At 42.5% G+C, this 22,593-nt stretch overlaps 1 protein-coding gene across 1 annotated transcript; it reads right to left on the bottom strand.

The window, feature by feature from the left end:
• Window positions 1–1,043: 1,043 nt before the first annotated feature.
• Window positions 1,044–21,676, bottom strand: SLC26A4 (solute carrier family 26 member 4). The gene is made up of 20 exons (XM_088533256.1): window positions 21,522–21,676; window positions 21,295–21,434; window positions 19,175–19,285; window positions 17,666–17,856; window positions 16,613–16,777; window positions 14,311–14,463; window positions 14,119–14,201; window positions 13,028–13,175; window positions 10,503–10,616; window positions 9,693–9,770; window positions 9,392–9,487; window positions 7,951–8,057; window positions 6,768–6,837; window positions 6,342–6,434; window positions 6,133–6,228; window positions 4,981–5,211; window positions 3,409–3,463; window positions 2,980–3,125; window positions 2,048–2,131; window positions 1,044–1,474 (listed from the first exon to the last, which is right to left on the bottom strand). The coding sequence occupies exons 1-20, from the start codon at window positions 21,674–21,676 to the stop codon at window positions 1,451–1,453; spliced, it is 2,340 nt and encodes a 779-aa protein (XP_088389382.1). The 3' UTR covers window positions 1,044–1,450.
• Between the last annotated feature and the right edge of the window lie 917 nt (window positions 21,677–22,593).

The following is a 22,593-nucleotide window of genomic DNA, read 5'->3' as shown; positions in this document are numbered from 1 at the left end:
CAACTTGCCTAGTGCTTGGCTTTTCACCTGAGGTTTCCCATTAGCATTACCTGCAGTAACAGTCTTCCCTGTGCAGTGTGATAGAACAAAATGTCTGACATAATCGAATAAGGAGATTTAGGTATGTGAATGTACTAAAGCTAACTTGCCCACATTGTGAAACTTATATATCAAAGGGATTTTGAAATCTGTATTTTTTATAATTTTGGTATTACATATTCCTTTGCCACACAGTTTCTTCTCCATTTTAAAAAATTAGCATTGTGCTACAAGATTTAAGACAGTCTGTTTTCCATTAAAACAAGTTTCCTTATGAAAGTTAACAATATTGATTTCTTGCATATGTACTTTATGTAGTCATAAAATCAGGGATTCAAATTTTGCAGCTTGACTCCAGTGTCTTGTATAAATTATTGCACTTAAGCATTATGGACTGTCAAATGCCTATACATTTCCCATAAAAGAACAGCAGCTGTTTGATGTAGAACATTAGAAATATATATATGCTATATAAAAATATAACTATTCATTAAACTAACTGAACTCCCAAAATTCATTTAAAAAAAAACTTGAAACTAGCTTGTACTCTAACTTTTACTTGCATTTTGTAGCAGCCTGTGCTGCAAATTTCATTAACTATTTGTGCAGTAAGGTTTTTGTTAATCTATGTTGTGATGTGCCTTTTGATCAGCTATAGATATGTAACATATCCAAAATAATCTTATGTGCATACTTGATTTTTTGATTTCATATATATTTGTTAATTTTTTTTATTAGCGATAGTGCATAATTTCCTTCACTGGGATTAATGCAGAACTAATAAACTACTGTTCAAGGGCATTCTCTATTGAAACTTACCCTAACTATTGTTTTATAGCAGTGCAGTGCTCAGTTTTGTGTTTGTATTAACGTTTCACCTGTCCCATGTTTCAGGTATCTAACAACCTGCAGCAATTCAAGGAATTGCTTAGAAAGAACTATCAAAATACATTTTTTGTCAAGACTTTTGCCATCAAGCACCCTAACGATCTTGGATTGCAAAGCCTTGGCCAGCTAGGACTCCTGCCATCCTGCTAGACATTCGGCAAACACATAACAGAAAAGCGAGTCTCTTCAACCCACCTGGGCCAGGTTAACACAAAGCAGCTTTTCCTCTGGTACACACTGATAAATCAGCACGATGCACCTTCTCCTGACTGGTGCCAGGCTGATCACATCATTTGCAATAGTATCAGATTGGAAATTGCTCCCTGAATCAGCCTGGAGCATTTCAGGGATAAGGGTGGTCAAATGCAGGGATTTCTAGAGATCTGCATCATTCAGACAAGGAAGCAGGGTTTTCTTCAAGTGCAAAGTTTGGTTCCATTTCAAAAAATGCTTATATATAACACCGGTGCTTATATAAATATTGCTGTGAGCTCACGGTTGCGGCAGTGCCAGCAGTTCCTCCTCATGAAGCGAGTCTGCGCATCGCCTGTTGACAGGTTTTCCAAGAGGAGAGAAGGGGGCAATGGTTAGTTCTGAGTACACACTGCTTGGAAAAATAAAATATTCATCTGTGCTCCTAATAAATTCAACCCGGCTTCAATGAAAGGACAAAGAGAGTGACTATAAAAGGTCTGTTTGGAAACAACTTTCCTCTGACTGGTGTCTACATCAGAGGGTTCTCCCAGAAGCTGCAGATCTGGACCTTCACCTTCAAAAACGGGCTGGGAAGGTGGAGGGTGGAAACCACGCACAGCAGCATACCTTGGCCTGGCAGTTTTATCTTAGTGACTGCACTGTAAATAACTAGGCCCTCCTGGGACTGGGAATGAGAAGTCAGGGCTTTTTGGCCTGCTTGTCCTCATGGCGTTGTGAATCCTTCACTGCTTTCCGCTCAGAGACGCGGAGTCTCTTGCAGTGCTTGTACCAATCAAAAAAGGAGGGGGTCGAATCAGCTGAAACTCCTGAGGGCTCAGTTCATCCAACATACTATAACAGCAAGGCAAGGGAATAAGAACAGTGTCCTTTAAATAACAGACCATTTCCATTCCAAAGCACATACCTCTTCTTGAACGTCAAGTTCATCGTCAGGCCTGCTTGTGTCTGTGAACTCTATTGGTACCTTAGACTCCTGCATGAGGGAAATCTTGACAGAAAGAAATGAAGAAGCACTGTCAGTACTACTGAAGTTCATATATTGCTTTGAGGTACCTTTAGATAACTCCTATAACTCAAAAGGGTCTGTTGTTCACTGGTCCTTAAGGAAACTGTTGCTTTAGGTCTGCTGGGAAGCGCTTGAGATATTGGAAAACACTGCCTGTGCTCATGGCTATAGTTATGGCTTTATAAAAATAATAAAAAACCTCTACATTTGAATTGCTATATGGCTTTATCAAAATTATAATCTCCGTTGAATTACAGCATCAAACTTCTAGATCCTGGGTAGTAAGCAAATAAATAAATAAATAAATAAATAAATAAATGGTCCCACCAAAGTCTTTTATACATAATTTTAGTTATTTTTGTCAAAATTGTATAATAGGGATTGCTAGGGAAGAAGTTGCAGTGAGAATTCTCTGTTAAAAAGCCATTTTCCAAATGAATGGTGTGCCCACATTGTTAATACAGCAGAGTGTTTGGTTATGTCAGAAAACACCGAATAGAGCTAAAAAATGCACAGAGGAGGTCAGTGTCCATGAACAGGAGTGTGGAGCGGCTGCAAGGCACGATCACACCACGCACAGTGGGACTCTCCAGCTTTGAAAATGGTGACCGAAAGGTGCATATCAGGGAGGTAGATAAAAAAGGCCTGTTACTTGGGTTTTTTCCACTAACAAGATCCTTGGAACAATATTCCTGTGCTACAGAAGGTGCCCAGTTTGTAAGACTCTTTGCTATGACTCTGGGGCTAGTTTTCCAATGTGTAACAGAAGTTGCAAGAATGACTTTTAGATAATGGAAGGAAGGGAAACAAACACTGCTGGATATCCTCACCTTCTCAAAGAGAGGATCCTGGTTGTCGCTGTATGTCATCTGATTCCTGATGTAGAGCACAGCATCATGGACAGTCAAGAAGAACATGTCTTTTCTGACAACATCATCAAAGAAGGCGCTCCTTTCCAGCTGTGCAATAAGATTGTCTGAATAAAAAGAAGTCATCTGATTTAATCAGTTTGAAGTAATTTAGGAAATAAATGTCAAAACACATTGTTGCAACTACCAGAAATCAGAGGTACAGTCAAGTACCAAGTCAATCAGCCATAGCTTTGTCTTGGCCATTATTTCCGTGTTTCTTCAAACCCCCCCAGTCTTTGTCATTCACGTTTTTATTGGAACAAGTGCCTTCACAAACACTTCCAGAGACCCTTGAGATCCTTCTCATCTCCTTTGCATGGGTCGTAACAGAAATACCTGGATATTTACCTTGATATGAAGCAAAGTATACTTTGACATTGATTCTCTCAAATTCTCTAATTATCTGAGAAAAAAAAAAAAAGAAGTTACAACAAGGACATAATGTTTGCATAGACTATGTATACATATATACATAATACATACATATATATATGTAAATAAGCAACTACAGGTATATAATCTCTCTTTTTATACATGTACATCACAAATACACTTCTCATTTGTTTCTGACTGTTTTCATTCCAAAGCATGTATTTGATTATTCACAGCAAAAAAGAAACTGCTATACTTCGCTGTACTTAAATATCTGCAAGTTAAGTACCTGGTCTCCAAAGCAGCCAATGCAAATGGAGCTATATATTTTACACATACATTAAGGTTCTCAATCTATTCTCATAGAATAATCATGTCTTTTGCAATGATAATTATGGGCACCTGAGCAATCTTAATCTTCCCTCATATATGTGTGACTTGAAACTATCTTTAATTGGCATGTGCAATATACATATACACATATATATATACATATATATATATTTTTTTTTTTTTTTTTTACACAGACTTTTCATCATGTAGTGCACCAGATGGACTTGTTCCTGGATGGCAAAGTTGCATATGAAAAGAATGGTGTCTGTGCAACCCCAGTCTCATTCATCTCAGAGGCCAGAACCAATCTGAAATTAGGCAGAGGGCTGAGGCAGTCAGGCAGCATTCTTGTATTTCAGCTAGTTAAAAGCTCTCCTGGGAAAGTGCCTTCTGCCACTGGCTCCCTGATGGCAGCCAGGACTCATCAAACAGAGTTTTCAGAGATGGTTGCTAATTGCATCCTCTTCTGTTTCTTATTATCTAGGATCTTGATAATCTATGATCTGGTTCATAGATAAAGCAGGCAAACCCAACTGCAGTTTGAGGTCAGTGAAAGCAGGAATCTGAACATAGAAAGTATCTGAACAGCCAGGTCCTACGTGCATGTAATTGGGCATCAAAGACCATGAGGCTTTATCTAGGCCGTAATCTCTTCACCTCATTTCCCTCTCCCTAAACTGGGAATATTATCACTTCATTACCGCCAAGTGATGTTTGAAGATGAATTAAGTAATGTTGATGAAGGAATCAGATACTAGATATAGAAAAACCCACAAAGAAATGAATCATTCTTCCTTCATTTTAAATAATATGGAATAAACAAATCTTAGATCTAAAGACAAGGTAAGACAAAATAACGAATACCACTTTGTTGAGTATATCCTATATCTATATTAAGGGCAGGAGACAAGCTGAAAGAAAATACCTAGCTAAAGTCTTTCATAACACATGCATGCAAGGGGAGCCCACTCTGCAGCTCTTACCGACTAGTATACTTTACTATGCAGCCCCAATAATGTCGTTTTAATGTAATTTTGTTCTCTTCCCCTAAGACATGCACAGAGCAATATCATACCTGATGCTGTGAGTTTTAAAGGTAGATTTCAACAACAAATTTTGATAAACTCAGAAATGTCCAGCCAACAGCTCTTGATTTACAAACCGTTGACTAGATTCGTTGTTACAGAATACCAGAAGAAAGAAAAAGGTCCTTACCGTTCTTATTGACCTCACAGCTACAACATCCAAGAAGGACACTGCTCCAAAATCAAAAATGAGGCTGTGGATGGGCACCTTGGGGACATTTACTTTGACTGGGAGTTCTGAATTCCAGTCCACCTGTATCTCCACTTCTTTGGTGGGAACTTGAAGATCTTCGTTGTCTTCAGACTCCTCATCAGACTTGAAAGCTTCATTATTAATACCTGGCTCACTGATGATGCCATTCTAATAGAGCAGGTAACATACAGAGCATATCATTCAGTTGTAGAGATTGGGAATCATGCATGATACTCCTCTGTGATAACTTGTGTTTTAGGAATGAATGAGACTGATCCAAGTATTTGAGAAGAAAAACAAGACGGAGCAAATAACTATCTCCTCCCCTACGCTGTATATTTTCTTTCTTCCTATTTTTTGTTAAAAGAACATCTTCCTACACAAAGGACACTATTTAGAAAAAAACTAGTATTTCAGAGCCACTCCTTCCCTCAGAAGCTTTATTTCTATTTAAGACTGGTATTTTCAGCTCTGAACTGGAGGTACTAAACATAATAATGCAGCAAAATTGCAAGGTTAGAAGTTGGATTGTCACATAACTAAACATATAACTCCATCCACAGGTGGAATGTATGCCAAAAATGTTGCATCCTGCACAGAGAGCACTGACAACATTATGTCCATTCCCAGCTTTCAGGTTTGGAGATTTAATAGACCATTCCTATAAGCATTTAACTATAGAAATGTATGATCCATACTCAGAAAAACATGTGCTACTTCCTCTAAAGAAGATGCCGAGCAGCAGCAGTAGCTCAGCTGTGCATGGCAAGTTGGGTAACAGGAGCAGGACCGTACAGAAGAGGCAGCACTTGGAGTGCGCAGAGGCGGCCTGCGGTGCTCGGGGTTAGAAGTGAGAGCAGGCGCCTGTTGTTCCTCCTGCACTTGGCACCTCAGCTGCCCGGGGGTCTTTGGCAAGAGCTGTGCTGTTCGGCCAAGTCCCTGCAGGCCCCGTGCTCCTGCCATGGGGAATCAGTCACACCTTTCATCTCTCTTCCAAAGATCAGCACAGAGGAGCTTACAATTAAGACTAAAGTAATAAGCATTAACAGCAATCCTTTGAGAAAGAAAAGAAAGAAAAAAATAATTTACCTTAGTAGCTTTTAATTTCCCCTTCTTGATTAACTTTTGTATCTTTTTCAGTGCTTTAAGCCTCTTATTATAAACCTTAACTGCATCAAATCCCACCTACAGAAAAAGGATCAAGACATCAAAATGATTTCATTTTGCCTATATAAAATTCCACAGAAATCCCAAAGCCAATTAAGTGGGATCCAGAAAAATCATCATGTATCACTTACTGTGGACTTGAGGCTGCTTTTCAGACCATCAATGTTAGCATAAAAAATTGGACTTGAAAACCTGAGAATTTTCACTCCTTCTGGTTCTACAGCCTGTTATCAAAGAATGAAAGGTCAAGGAGCAGCACCCATACTTGCATAGTAAGAAACAGTTCAGTTGTTAAGCAGAATCCAGCAGGTAGCTGATGCACAGAAATAAGACTGATTGTAGGCTGGCTTTAAAGAAAGTTCAGCTGCTGCAGTTTCTAGAAGCTCATTACCACAGCAAGCAATATGGACCAACCATCTGTACGGAGATGAAGCATTTAATGCTGAAACTTGCTATGCTCACACACTCTGCTTCCAAACTGAAGTTGTCTCCAGTCCGCACAACTTTCTTTTACAGTGACTTGCAAGTTGAAGGCAAACAGCTCAGCATTGACTTACGTTTTTGTAGTGCTTGACTTTCTTGTAGATATCCGTGCCAGGAATGTTGCCAAAGCCACCCCATGAAGGACTAACAGAAACAAAAAGGAAAAATGGTGAAGGAAAGCATCATGCTTAGGCAAAGCAGAATTATTGCATACAAACTACCACAGAGTCTTAGAGCCAGGAAAATGCTGTAGCTTTGTTTTGTGCCCTTCTGCAAAGGTCTTCTGCTGCTCTGTGGTGAAAAGTCCTTGTTAAAGACAATGTACTTTGGTCTCAGCCTATTGATCTCATCATTTTGGAGTAGAGCTAGCCAGGTAACTTGTTCTATTTGTTTCCCAGACCAGAAAAAAAATGTTAAAAGAACCTTATATTTTGGATCAAATGAAAAAACAGCTTTTGACTTGGAAAGATATTGATCGCTTTTTTCATTTCAAATCAACTGAAACAAACTATTTACATGGTTGTCAGATTACTTAATACTTTTTGTTCAACCCTTTTTCTTCGGATTTCGGTCAGTAACAAAACCAAATTTCTTTGGTCTCCAAATATACTCTTAACAGCTGGAGCAAATTGTTCTGAAGTTTGTAACACCTTAGCTCCTTTATTTTTTTAAGCTTCATTTCACAAATCTGAGTGGAATTTCTGGATAGTTTTTGAGACTGTTAAAATTCCGTTTTTTTCTAATCTACTCTTGCGTGACATGTTTTGGAAGGTTCTAGTTTCACACGTTTGCTGACAGTGAAACTCTGTTTTGGTACTGATTGCAGCTGTACTTACTTCAGGCCGAATCATAGGAAGGAAAGATCTTATGCTCTGTTTTCAGAGAAAAGGCCAAACAGTGTTACAAGTCAAATAAGGTACTGCAAAGCCACCTTTCCTCACCATTCAGCATTAGTAGAACAGCACGAGATTGGGCACAAATATGAAATTTTGTCCTATTCTCATGCTTTCTCTTCCTTTTCTTCTATAGACATACACCCGATGTGACATAAAAAGGTTTTGGCATGTGCATACGTACCATGTTGTAATGACAAGAGTTACAACAGCAATTAATTCACTCAGAACTCATGCACCTTTATATATTCAATTCAAAATGTTTTACTCTCAGAACAAGTGCCTAAATAATATATGCTTTTCTGTGTATTGTCTTTTTGCACAGTTTAACTTGGAAAAGTATTCCGGCTGCTGTGTTACTTACAACTGAACTCTCAGCACGACTGTCAGCAATCCAAACAAAAGGCCGGCAAGTAATCCCAAATCAAGTCCCAAAATGATGGATGCTATACACGTAAAAACCCAGATCATCTGGAGAAGAAACAACAAATGTAAAGTCTGTTAACCGCAAAATGTTCCTGTGGTCACTGCAAAGAATCACTAGCCCGGAGTAGCGTAAGAATTTAAACTTTGAAGCTGACCACAGCACAGTGGCCATTTACTGACTCCCACATGAAAGTCTCCTTCCCCCTCCAAGCTACTTCTGTCTGTTGCCACCTTACTAAACATATTCGACTTTTAGATTTTAAATTTTTTATTATTTTAAACAGAGGGACATTCTTCCAGGATCCAGTTACCTTAGTGAAATTTAAGAGGATGAAATTAACTGTTGCATTTCTTAATCTTTTTTCTTTCCCTGATGGTAGTAGTTTTGCTAATCTTACTGTAGAAATCTGCAGCAATGTGTTCTCCCCAAGGTGTTATGCAGCGTAAGATGGCCCTCCCAGAGGCACAGAGGGAAGGGGCTGCGCAGCAACGCCTCAGAAATCACCGTTCCAGAGAGAAGCCTTTCAGAGGAAGGGCTGGATGGGGCTTTCTAGAGCCTCCACCGAGTACTGGGGCAGAACGGCTGAAGTGGCTCCTTGGGTCCTCCCTGCGTCACTGCCCAGGAGGGCGCCCAGCAGAGCTGAGCACTCAACAGGCTGGAGTCAGGGGCATCTTTTGCCTAAGGGGACTAGTGAAGACTGACTGAAACTATTCAAATGTCCTTAAAACAGGGACTGCCCAAAGACACACGCTGTAAAATGTGTGCACACCAAGGACTGCATGGGGAAAATACTTGCCACGTGTTCTTTTCCTGCCCAAAGAGCCGTGCTAAGGGACAGAAGTCGCAGTGGGAGATGGCTTATTTATTTATTTTTAAAATTTTATGAGGTCCACCCAAGATTATCCAGGCAAATGTAATGCTAGTGTGATAATGATATAAATATAAATGTGTGAATTAAGAAAATGTCAACTTTCTGACCATTTTAAGCTGTGCTGAAGATCAGAGCAGAATGCTAAGGGTGAGCACAGGCTGTCTTTGTTCTAATTTTTGAGGTATCTCAACACGAGATTTCTGTAAACTGTACTCATTGCTATGAAGGACACTGCACAGGGTTAACAGCCTCATCAGTGTCCTTACAGCGGGATGCAGGGAATAAAGATGATGTGGAAAATACTATGTAAAACTCTAAAATGGAGACTTTTTCCCGGCTTAACAGCTCTTTTATTTGGAGGATACACACAGAAGTGATTTGCAAATCTGAAGTCAGGTCTACAAAACTCTGTTTATGTGGTAGCTACAAGAAATTTAGATGGCATTAAAAGGCAAAAAAGAAAAAAGCGCAGGCAAAAATATTAAATGAGAAATAAAGATCACTTACAGCATCCACTTTATTTTGTCTCCACAGACGAGGAACATCAAACACTTGCATGAACATCCCTTTCAAGTTGGCTATAACTACAGCTGCCAACACAGACTGTGAACAAAAAAAAAAGTGAAAAAAGTGCTATTCAGAACAAATTTCTGTCAGTTTGCTGTCTGCAAAGTGTACACACTGTATGTGATAAATCAGAGCCTCATCTAGTATCAGTCACAGTTAAGTGGGGCAGTGAATATGGTCCCTAAAAGCTGAGCGTGCGGATGCGGCTGCTGGTGGCTGCTGCAGAGCAGACGTATGGTACCTTTTGCAAGGGCTCCAGCAGCTTCCCCAGGGCCACAATGAAAATGAGAACGATCCCGGCTGAGATTATCCCGGCCACCTGCAAAGGACACAGCGGTTAGAGGAACCGAGCCTGGAAAGTCTCCGTCTTTCTTATGCAAAGCAAAATAGCCAGGTAGTTGCACGTTGCACTTCGGCAGGAACAGGGAGACCTGCCAGGAGGCTGCTGCGCTCAGGCTCGCGTGGGCAACCACTAAATGCTCCGGCTGCACTGAGGGAATCAGAGCAAGCAGGGAGCATGAACAAGCAGGGAGCAAGGAGCATCTCTTGGGAGGCAGAACTGCACGGAGAGGGGCAGGCTCTGTGCAGCTCTGCCAGAGAGGGGCTGCTGGGGGTCCTGAGCACCTCGCCAACAGGTAGGGCTGAGGCTGCAGCGCTGGGGACGAGGAGCACAGAGAACTGGGAAAGGTGGCCTGCGAGCAGAGCACGTATGGCCCTCAGCAGGGCTGCCCCGCACGGCCTGCGGCCTTCACCCAGCACAGGTCTGTGGAGAGGCTCTCCTCGCTCCGACCGCATCCCCACTGTGACACGCAGTCCCGTATTTGGGCATTAAACTCTGGGATGTTAGTCCCGAATGTCTGCTGACCTCTGATGTAACTCACACTAGGAAAAACATTATTGCCCTCTTCTGGCAGAGCTACAAAAAGGAGTGCAAGGAGCTTGCCAAGAGACCTATGGCTTTTCTTCCTCCTTTTGTGAAATGTGCCTGCTGTGCCCTCTGCAAGCTTAAACTTAGTTGTGCAAGAACTGGCGAGGAGAGGTCATGCGTTACCTGAGTCTTTCCCCCAGTACTTTCTTGGACTGCAGTCCGTGACAGAGCTGTAGTCGCAACAAAACAAGAGAAGGATCCTGAAAAAATGTTGCTGATCCCAAAGGCAATAAACTCCTGAAAGATAATTGGATGATGCTGTAAATAAAGAGTCCTTTAAGACAATTTTGCAATGTAGAATGACAATATTTTTCTACAGTACTTCTTAAAGTAGGCAGCACTGTACAACTGAGAAGAGCCTAGATATTAATATGGACACTCCTTCCTCCTGTGCCACTGTGCCCGTGTCTGTTCAGAAGCCAACATAACTCAGCTTGTGTTCTCTCATTGAGGTGGACAAGCCTGTCTCAGTATAAAGGTTTTTATAGCTCGTTTCCATCACTGTTATCAAAGCTAACTTTTCTATCAACTACACTGGCATAACTGCACGAACACATGGGACTGGTATAATTTAACTCCTGAATACCGTCAGCTAAACAAATACTACGAAATCAGTACAACAGCCTGAGTTTAGATGAACCTTTCATTAGTGCAAGGCATTCTATTATTAGTAGAACTAATCAGGAGCTTTCCAAAGAAATGCAGTTTCACTGAACACTTCTAGCTTGCTGAGCCAAAGGTATTTCAGGCTGAACATCCCAATGAGCTCCTGCTGAGCCCGGCAGCGTTCTCACAGTTTGGCCCAGGGTCACAGCTGCTGGCACCTATGGAGGCTGTTTTTCTGCTTAAGTGACAAGGACCCCGGTGCTGGATGCCCACGGATCTGGGACATTCCTCTGGAGCGCGTCCGGGAAATGAGGCTTTGGGAGCTGCCGTCAGACCCGTATCATTGACAGCAGCTTTGCTTTAGCTGAGCCAATGTACAGTCGCAAGAGCTTTCTACCCCAAGCAAGTTCTTAAAAATACAATGGCAATGATTTTGACTCTCACTTACTTCCCCCCAAAGGACCCAAAACTCCAAGCCAAACCTGCGAGCCAAAAACTCTGCTTTTGATTTAACACGAACTACAGGGGCAAGATTTTGAAGTCGTGCTCTTTAACAGAGCAGAGCGAGGTGGTTCAGACCTATTCCCTCATAACAGCTCTGTTCTGGGAGAAAGTGCCAGCAACAGAGCTCCTAGCATGCCCAGGACACAGCCAGCGACAACATAAACCCTGGGAGAAAATGGGATTAGGTTCTCCTGCCAAATGATTTCACTACCTGTGTTTATGATCTTAATTTAAATTCTGCAGTTTACCTCAAATAACTATTTGTCTGTCAACTATTTGGCTGCATTTAACCTTTGGTATGGTTGAAATTCATAGCAGTAGTACTGGAGGAAGGCACATTGCTTTTTAGAGACAGAAATTCAACCACTATATTGTTTTATTAGTATCTTTGAAGCACATCAGTGCTGGCAGTACAGCATATTCAGCAAAAGAACAGCATAAATAGCACTTTCAGGAATATGCATTATTCATACACACTTATTAAACTGTAAGTCAATGCATTATTATAAAGTGACCACCCCATTCAGAAATATAATTCCTTGACATGCTGCCTAGGAGTATATCCCAGATCCAGCATTACAACCAGGGCGCAATTCAGAAGCACTCAAATACGGAAGGACCCATTAAGTGAGGTGCTCCGCTTGTTTGTTTTCTGCAGTGAATGCATTTTTCTAAACCTTCAAAGGGTGTAGTTCAAAACCAGAATACACGTGGGACAAGGAAGCTGTATGACTTTCTCCCACACCCACAGACAAGCCACAGAGGCAGCCAAGCAGACACCAAAAGCCTCCAAGAGCCTCCCAGGGCATCGCTCGTGCAGCAGCGCAGCTCAGGGCTCTTAGAAACCAGTGTTTACACCAACACAACTGCCCCATGTAGGCAGCTGTTCAGGTATGTGCATATACTGCTGGGCATCTACTTCTGTGGAGCTACACCACTTAGCTATACAAGTGTATTCATATTGTTACAGCTGGTGTCACTGAGAAGCACAATTTAATACTACTGGAGTAAAATCATACCCTAAATGAAAATGCTGAGGGGATACAAAAGCTGCGTGTGGACTTAGCCTAAATAAAGCTGCCCAGGGCAGCTTCTGAGCTTGACTTTGCCTGCTTCCCGGCCCCAGCAACTGATGTCAGCAGATCCCTATGGCTGGAGGTGGGAAGCAGGTACCTAGAGCTGCCCAGGTCAACTTCATATTGCCTGAAGCATCCTCCATGAAGCACGGAGCTCTAACAACCCATCAGAGCAACCGCAGTCACTAACAGGATAAAGGAGAAATTAATTAGGATGAAAAAATTAATTAGGATGAAAGGCCCACACTGAGGGAAGAACACATCTGCCCCATCTCTATGGTTAGTTTGTTAGATGGCATATGGCCATGTCATCTGTGGTTTTGCACTAGTTAAATGAATTTCTCCTGTCAGATTTTACATTTTGACTTGAAGATCTGTATAGATGTTTCATCTGACTACCTAAGTCAGATTCGAACAAAACTTGTCTTCGCTATGGTCGTAAGCTATTTCAGTTTTACTTACCTGGTTTCCATCAATAGCATAGTCATATTTGGTTGCGTAGACCTTCCCCACAGAGACTGCGATAGCATAAGCAACGATAGAAATGGAGAACGAGGCTGCTATCATCTCGGAAAAGAGGCTGACAGCTGGAGGTTCAGGAGGCACAAATCTAGCATTTAGAAAATATATTCATATTATCAACTTTGATCAAATCCTTTTCTTCCTAGAGTTGTCAAGGAGCTTGAGGCAGAGGCATACAGGTTGCTTATAATTTCAAGCATAATATTTCAAGTTAATAAAAAGGTGGAAACAGCCCATTGACATACAGAACACGCTTATCTAGCTCACCATAGCCCAAATCCTGATGCTATTAGTCAACAACAAAGCTCCTGTTGTTCTCAGCATGACTGAGATTTGGCCTTGTGATAGCCAAGTGAAGAAGTACAGTTTTTGAAGCACTGAATAAAGGATATATTCAATAGTACGATGAATTACATAAATACATTAATGACGCTTCATACTATTGTTAACACACTTCATCGGAAGATCTCAACAACATTTTTATCCCCTACTGTGTTTTCCACAAATTTTAATTAATCAGGGCTTGAATAGCAAATGGAATGTGAAGGTTGCTACTGTGAAGTGCTCCGAATCTCTCAAGAGAAAGTCTCTGCCAGTGTTATCCTCAAAATCCTTGTGCCTGGGAAGATGTATGTGACAATATTGATTAGGGTAACGGCAGCAGCATGAATATGGGCCACGGTGGGACAACCCCTGTTTTTAGAAATCAAATCTATGCAGAAGTAAACTTTCCTTGTTAAAAGTTTGGGAGAGGGCTTATGCTTTTGTGTCTTTATGTCATGCGTTTACTGTGTGAGCATGAAACAAGTAATTCTGAAACAAACTTGAAGAGTCACATAATATCCCCAATCCCATTTTATTTAATCAGATAGCATCATGGCCAGGTGTAAGATGTCAGAAAACTCTAGCTCTGATTAAGATCCTAAACTCAGATTATAGCTCCCCAAATCTCTCTTACATCTTTTATTTTACAACTGTCATTTTTATCCACTTAAAAATTATCTATGTCCCAGAATACAGAAAACACTCACCCTCTAGGAATGCTCTTAACAATGCCAGCGTTGTATTTTTTTTCAAAGTCAGCAGCGTACGAAATGCCAGTGGCTATTATTGTCTGTAATCAAATAAAAACAGTTTTAAACCTGAAAAAATGCACATGTCTTCCGGTAGCCAGCCCCATCTTTTGCAATTGTTATCAGCTCTTGTTATGGTTTTCCTCTTACCACAATAACTTCTATTGGTATAGGTATGGGTATCTTGTGTTTGAACCGATCATTTATTTCTTTAACTACCACGCAGACAAAAATGGTGATGAGTCCAGCAACAAGATCTGCAATGTTGGTGGTACCAATTCTTTCAAAAATTTCAATAAGAGTCTGGAGAAAAAAAAAAAAAAAGAGAGAGATACAATTTAAAATACACCTTGTCCTCTTAAAGGCTCCAATACATGCTCAAGAAGAAACATGCACAGGGGCTTGGGGGAGCCCAGGGGTTTTGCACTCCTTTGCTCAGGACAGAGGAGTCCAGGTCTGTCTAACATCCTACCAAACTGTTCCAGAATCACTGAAAGGACTTCATGGTTTAAGTCCTTTCAGTGGAATTTAAGTTAAAAGGCATAACTGACTGCACAGAATGTTTCTGCTTCCCGCTTTCTAGAAAACTTATTTTTTCTTCTTTTTTTTGTTTTCTAACCTGTGCTTTTCCTCTACCTGTTACTGGGGCAAGGAGAGAGACGTATTCAACTCCTTTGCTTTATGAAGATACTAGCAGAGATGCTTATTTTTTGAAGACAGAGCCACCTAGCAGACCCTGGGACAAGTATCTGGCTCTCTACATGCCAGCACATCCAGCCTGGGGATCTTTATTCCCTATTTCTGCTCACGCCTGGAGAATGAGCCTGCCCAAACCCTCCAGGCTGGGGGGACCCCTGCACTTGCAGAAAGCAGTCGCCCAGTCTCATCATCAGGTACGTTCAGCCTCATCATCACAGGCCAGAGGCCTCCCACAACTGGACTACAACCAGCAGCTTCCTTATCTACCCTTGCCGTGCCCTTGCTTGCTCTCCTACAGCGCATGCAATGGACACTTACATTTGTGTCGCCTTTATACAAGCATGACAAAGGTATCACTTTTAGGTGCTCAGAGGAAACAGGAAGGGCTGGTCAGGGAAAGCTGCACACCCTTCTCCATCCATCAGGGCTGTATATTCTAAGCTAAAGAAACAAACTTTCCCGAGACGCGAGGCGAGAGGCTCCTGTGCGGGCAGCCTGAGGCCGTTTCCTGCCCTACGCACCGCTCACAGCTCTGGCTGCTCCTCCAGCCCCGGGCACCCGTGTGGGGAACAGCAGGATCCCCATGGGGGTGTGAGCCCTGCTGGCGACAGACACCCCGTGCTGCCGCGCACGGCACGCGCTGCCGGAGCGTGTCCGAGAGCTGCTTGGGCTGGCACACAGATCCCTGCTGCCGCGAGCCACAATCACTTTGCTCTGCGCACGCCTGCAGACACAGCACCTGTTAGATCGCAGAAACTCCAGGCTTTAGCCTTAAAAAAGGCAGTGCCCCAACCCTAGCCCAGCTGGAGCTGGCTGAACTGGTTAATTCCTTTTCAAAATACTTTTTGCTAGCTATACCGGCCTCCCATAAACATTAAAAAAAAAAAAAGATGGAAAAACTGGATCAATTAGTCTTATCACCCTGCCACGGCTGCGTTCTGAGGTTTATAAGACAATATTTTGTCTTTCCTAATTTTCCACAGCCTAAGGGAAAGCATTTTCATTAATGCCAAAAAGGCACGTGACAAAGCTTTTTCATTTTTAAAATACTATTTTACCAGTATTCCACCAGATTTTTTTTTCTGAAATTCATCCTGTTATTTGTAGTTGGATTCATTCTGTTTTTACTGATCTACGTGTCTAATTTATTTTTCATATACAATGAGACCAGCTAGTCTGGTTGCCTGAACTGGCACATTCTGTAAGCTGTGTCCTAGCACTGCTCTTATATAAATTTATTATCTAAATGAGAAGTGTGATGGAAAATCTAAAATACTAAGGACCTAAACAGTTTCATGCTGAAGTCAGTACCAAAATGCAATAATTTCTCTGGGAATGGAGACTTTTCTGTAATACGAAACTCTCTAGGAGTTCAGTATTTCTGTAATCCATGCAGGACAGTTCTTCATTTGATTTGATTGTTTTCTCTAAAATCAACAGGTGGACTTGTAGCAGCAGTATTTAGCCTCTCTTTAGCTAACCGATAGGTACCAGTGCCTGGAAAAGACTTAACTGTTGCAATTGGCTTTCGAAGTCTGAGGAACCAAGAAAGCAACTGCTTAGAGTCCCCAGTTGCAGGTGACAACCTCCAGATCTGGATGAGAGTGAGACTAGGACCTAAATAAATATCCTATACTTACCACTATATATATGAATCATTCCCGCATGAAATGGAAGCAGAAGATGGAAGATAACAAGCAATTATGAAAAAATTCTAGCATAACATAAAAACAAATTAGAAGGCCGTACTTACATATATTATGGAAAGGACACCATTATAGTTTTTAGTTGAAACATTTAGGACTATTTTCAATTGTGACACAAACACTTGAACAGCAGCTGCAGTTGTGAATCCCCCAACTAGTGGATCTGCAAGGTACCTCACAATGAAACCAATCTGAAGGACTCCAAATGCTACCTGGAAAAATCATGAAGAATAACAATTTGCTAAACAATAAAGTGATATAGTAACAAAAGTGCAAAATGTTCACATTCACTCCCATGAACATGCCTCTGGAAAGGAGGAAAACTCATCGGGCAGGATCAAGCCTAATTGCTTGGTATCTGTACCCGCACTGGCCCGGACGGTGGCCGAGTCAGTTTTTATCCATGGAACAAGCTCATGGGCCTGAGGAAAACTGCGACAACCTGGCCCGCAGTGAGCCTGAAAGCATGAAACAAATTTTGTTCCACAAAAGATGGACTCGCATGAGGCAAATCCTTTCCAAGGGAAGCAACATGCACAGCAATGTGGGAGGATCCAGTCTTTACTGTTTCTATAGACAAGTGGGCAAAGGACAAATTTTAGATGCCACTGACCTCACTCAGATGACACCTATGTGCCATTCGTTAGAACTTATTTTCTATGCACCAATGCCCATCTTTGCCTTCCATAGTACAAATTGGCACCTACTATTTATCTGGTAATTTCTTATGCCTTGCTCTTTTCTCTTTGTTCACATAGATTTTCAGCACAGCAGCCAAGTGTAACTTAATATCATGTTATTCAGAGAAATAAGAGAGACCTGGAGAACTGTGTGCAATGATGCTCCAGGATACATACTATTAGCACTTTTATGTAGGTATCTTGCTCTACAGCCATCAGGTTATTCTTCTATTGACTGTGCCCCCTGCCACAAACTCTGCTAGGATAAAAGGAATAGTCCCCTGCCAGCTCTTCAGCATTTGAGATAACTTCCTTTTATTCTTGTGTTTTACTATGCACTAATAGGTATTTCCACGCTGTATTTTTACCCATTAAAATTAAAGCAAAAATCAACCTGAATCTTCAAGTCAACTATTTTACCTGTAGAATTCCAACCAGAAATGTGAGGGTACTGGCTATCACCACTCTCTGGGCATCTCTGGCGTCAGTGTCTATCGATGACCCGGTGCTGTTAGCCCCTGTAACATTACTGTCATCTATGAGAAAGTTATCATCAGGGGCCATGCTCTGTACGACAGATCCCACCATCAAACTGACTACAGGAAATGGACCTGTAAGGACAGACAGAACACGTTCAAGTTTACATGAAAAGACACATTTATCAGATATTATACCTGAAAAAAGAAGCATCTATCAGGGGAGACAAGCCAAATAGAAATTACAGAATTAATATAATATTTCAGTTGGGACACATGATTTATTATTTGTGGGGCCTAGGAGCCACATGCACTGTGAACATGACCCAGAGATACAATCCCTACCTTAAATAGCTTACTATTGTATTGCACACACATGGGTGCAGTTCTGTGCTTTGCTTGAGTCAGTTTAAGGCTGTACCAAGCCCAAATGGGGCAGCAAGTTGCCATGACCTCCCTTGCGTTCATGCAGCAGCTCTGTGGCCCGCAATAAGCGGGCTGAAGATGACTGAAACCATAGTTGGCCAAGATACAGACAGACAGGGAGTAGATGATGGTTGTGTCGGCAACACACAGGCTTAACATAGTCACATTTATTGTGGTTATGACTATAGTTAAGCAGAAGAAAATGTGGTGAAAATTTTAAAGAATATAAGTTAATTTTATGGATATTATAGAGAGCAGTTCATGGCTATGTAAAAGAGCATTGGAGAAAGTATAGAAAGTTTGAGAATGTGCAAAGTCAGGATGTCAATGTAGGTAGAGGTGAGACTCATATCTGGAGAACAAGACTATTCTGTTAAAGTGGAAAAAAAGAAATTTCAGTGACCAAGTTGTGTATGAAGAAAGCTTAGATAAAAATTTCAACTATGAGAACTGACATGCGGAGAAAAAACAAACATATTTTAGAGCAAGTATTCAGAAAGAATCAACAAGGTTTACCCATGGCCATGATGCGAGGCCTAGAGCAAGGCTGGAGCAGAGACACAGGTCCTGGGGCTCCGCGACAGGCAAGAAGCTGATACTGTCCCCAGTGATGGAGAAAGGATGTAGCAAGGAAGGCTTGCGAAGAAGACTAGGAGCTCTGTTTTAGCCATCTTGAGCTTTAGCTGGTAGACAAAATGTCTGTTCCTACTGCCTACTGTGGCCTTGGTCTGTAATCTCTTGCACAGGGCATAGCCAAAGACAAAATTTAAACTTCAGCATAAATGCAAGCAAAAGGCGTGCGTGGACACAACTGAAGACAGCTGTGATCAACAGTCGCCTGTACAGAGAAGAAGTAAGTCTTAAGTCTCTCAAACCCACCAATGTTAATATTCAATACAGCCAATATAATTCAGAAAGATTCGGATTTTATACAGAATGGTCTTAAAAGATCTTATACAGAATATGACTGTTCACAGTTAGCACTTTGTAAAAGATAATTCACTGTGTCTTGAACACATGCAGTTACCAACTGAGATGTGCCTTGATGTTCCCAGGAAAAAGTATGTCAGGATAGGAAAAAAGGCAGAATAGAGACCATATCCAACAGGAACGGCAACCAGCAGAGCGTACGCCAAACCTGAAACGATACAGCATCAAAATTTCATCTTTGAACATCTCTCAGCAGATCAGCATCTTGTCTGAAATAGGGTTAGACTTTCAGACAGATTCATGTCCTTATCCAGACACAATTTAGGATGCATTCTGCATCTTTATTTAAGTTGTAGGCACATATGTGAATGCTATCATCTATAAATAACAGTATCTCTCACACTGGCATTTGGATGGGTAAGTATGGAAAGATATTCCTATGTTTGTATAGGTAGCACAAAACAGGCTCAAATGTGAAGTTCCAGCAGGGGAACCCTGTTGTACAAGTGTATGGTTTGTCCTTTGAGGGAAGAAAAACAAACAAACAAAAGAAAAAAAGGAGAAGGAATAATTAAAATGTCCTGGTTATAAACAGAATTTTCAAGCTTGGATGACAAGTTATTGTTCAGCAAATCAGGCTACTCTTTCACATATCAGTTTATAAACTTAAATGCCAAAAGAAAACCACCCAAATTGGAAGTTTTGACTTTCAAAACTTATCACCTTCTCTCTTTGTATAAAAGCAACATACTCAGTTATTGGTAGCTGGTGACACTTCAAGATCCCAGAAACATCTTTTGGGGCAATCATTTTGGCCATATTTTCATATTATTTGGAATTTCATATCTATTTTTTTTTTAATACAATAAACATCTGACACAGATGAGACTTCCATTAATTAGGATTTTCATATATTTTGGAACACCTATGGAGATGTGAGACCTGACAGTGTCCTTCAGAAATACATTTTATAAGTGGGTTCTTCTTGTGGGAAAAATCAGTCTTTTCATGCAAAAATACACTCGAGGAAGCTGCAGAAGCTCTGCCATCTGCTTCCTGCATGACTGTGGACAAGTCACTTCAGGTCTTTATTCCTCAGGTCACTCTCTGCCTGGGGTTAGAAGTTTGTGACACTTCTTTTCTGCTAATCTTTGCCTTACTAGTGCTCTCCAATGGAGCAGGCACTAGGGAATGTTGGTGGCTATTTAAGAAATAATGACTGTCAAAATGAGATCTTGCCTGGAGGGTTCAACTGAAGCACAGGCAATACTGTGGTGCCTAGAAAATCCTGTGTCTCTTCTTTTTGGAATTTGGTTCGTTCAAAGTCAATGGAGGACAGTAGACACCTTCAGAGGACAAGCTGCCCCTTTTGTCATAGGCAACTCACTGGGAATGAGACAAATTGCTTTCTTTTTGGGGTCTCTGTAATCTTTGCCCCCTTCTGTAAACAATCTCCACTACTGGAAAAGGAGAGACAGTTACTGTAACCTCCCACAGTTCTGAAAAACTGTGAAAATAGCATGAAAACATTGTTCAAAGCAAAGAAATTAATATGCTCTACAGCTTGTCTGTCTTACCCCTACCACCTGCCTTGGCAAGAACTTGAAAGGTTCTCCCCTTTAAGCCTTTTTTCTCTTAACTGAGATCATTTCACTAATTTCTCCTTATTTCTGCCACTTTTCTATTTACTCATCTACTGAATGTTTTTCTAATAAATGTAATAAGAAAAACTGAATAATACAAGCATACGCTGTAACTATCCGTTGACTTCATCAATCTTTGAAAGAGGACAACGTTTTACTTGCAAATCCTTCCCTCTTGGGCACTGTTTTCTGCAAATATTTGAATGATCTTGTGGGCAAGATTTTTAACGAAAATAGACAGAAAGTTGCACTCATTTTAGGGGAATAGCTAGATAACTAGATTTCTGTATCCAGCTGTAGGCTTGGGCAACCAGAAAACTGAAATAATATCACATGATGTATTCAATCCATCCCAGTATAAAAGAAAGTTAAAATATTAAAAAGCCATTTTGAGCAAAGAGCTCTGCAAAGCGTTAAACGCAGTTAGACCCAGACTCTCCTAGCAAAGGAAACCCAAGACTTCAAGCTGAGCAGGTAAAGCGCGAACTAAATCCATCAATTCTGGATCGCGAAGCGCTGTGCAGCGCCAGGCGCGGAGCGGCGGGGCTCGGGGGCTGATTCCCGCCGCCGTTACCTTGCAGGGTGGCCACGAGGCCGGTGCTGACGCCGGAGATGATATCGCTGAGCAGCCATTCCCGCAGCGGGTAGCGCGGCAGCCAGTCCAGGATGGGCAGCAGCGTCTTGGCCACGCGAAGCGCCTTTTTCCTGGAGCAGCTGCGGGGGATGGGGAGGGGAAGAGGCTGTCACCGCGCGGGTGCACGGGCGGGCGGCTGCGCGGGGCTGCGCGCGGAGGACACGCACCTGCAGGCGGCCCGCGCGCGCTGGCGGAGCGCGGCGGGCGGCGGCGGGCGCCGCTCGTGCAGCTCCGCGAAGGCCGCCTCGCTGAGCAGCGGCCGCGCCACCACGTAGGGGCTGAGCTCCGGCGCGGGCTCCGCCGCGCGCTCGCCCGCCGCCATGGCCCGGCCTCGGGCGAGGAGCTCGCAGGAGCCGCCGCCGCCGCTGCCCACTCCCCCGCGTGGGGCAGGGCGAGCCGGCCCCGCCGCCGCATTTATACGGGCGGCCGCGGCCCGGCGCTTTATTGATGGGGAAAACAGAGACACGCGGCCCCGCGCCGGCCCCGGCGACGCCTCCGCCCGCCCTCCGCCCGCGGCGGCCTCGCCGGCCCGGCCCGCAGCCGCCCGCCCCGCGGGGGCCTCGCCGGCCCCGGCCGCCAAAGCCCCGGGCAGCGGCCGCAGCCCGAGGAGCGCGGAGAAGGGTTCCAGACCCAGCTTCGGGAGGCTGTTATGGCAACGTGTGCGGCGCGGAAGGGAATGCAAAGGCGCGAAGTGACTCCGCGCCGTGCGGTCCGTCAGGGGTTAATCATTAAAGGGAAGAACCGCAGCAAAAATGTTCCCAGGAGCCCAACATCGTTGTCCTTCACTTATAGCACAAAATATAAATTAGCTTTTCAGGACCGGGCACGTATTGTATGTTCTTTTCCGCGAGAATATCCACAAAGCTAAGATCATGTTATTATTTTTGGGAGTAGCATTTTAAGCAGGGAACTGGAAGACATCAAGAAAGAATAATTCATACTGAATGTGGCACTTGATAGCAGAAGATAAAACTCAGAAGACTCTGAACCAATGGCAACTTGTGATCCCTGCAAGTTCATTCCCTCAAGCCAACATCTGGCTGGACTGGGCTCAGCTTCAGCCTCTCAGAAACCCCAGGACTCTGTATTTTGGAAAGACAGATATATGTCCACTTCAGGGCAAGAGACTAAAATAAAACCTTGTCTGTATAATATTCTATACATTTACCAGTATTTGGGAAAGAAAGAAAGAAAGAAAGAAAGAAAAAAAAAAAAAAAACAGTGCAAGAGGCTGTGCAA

This window comes from Tinamus guttatus, unplaced genomic scaffold, assembly GCF_059628265.1.
Source record: "Tinamus guttatus ecotype Peru unplaced genomic scaffold, ASM5962826v1 Tinamus_guttatus_pri_ptg000489l, whole genome shotgun sequence".
NCBI classification, from domain to species: domain Eukaryota; kingdom Metazoa; phylum Chordata; class Aves; order Tinamiformes; family Tinamidae; genus Tinamus; species Tinamus guttatus.
This window is presented reverse-complemented; position numbering and strand designations above follow the sequence as displayed.

What these genes read in the sequence shown, in the direction of transcription:
- SLC26A4 (XM_088533256.1), bottom strand. Translation starts at nt 21,676, where the DNA reads ATGGCGGCGGGCGAGCGCGCGGCGGAGCCCGCGCCGGAGCTCAGCCCC. An exon ending in CCTCGTGGCCACCCTGCAAG is followed by an intron (nt 19,286 to 21,294) that starts GTAACGGCGGCG and finishes GTATCGTTTCAG; the next exon opens with GTTTGGCGTACGCTCTGCTG. An exon ending in AGGATCCTCTCTTTGAGAAG is followed by an intron (nt 2,132 to 2,979) that starts GTGAGGATATCC and finishes CTTTCTGTCAAG; the next exon opens with ATTTCCCTCATGCAGGAGTC.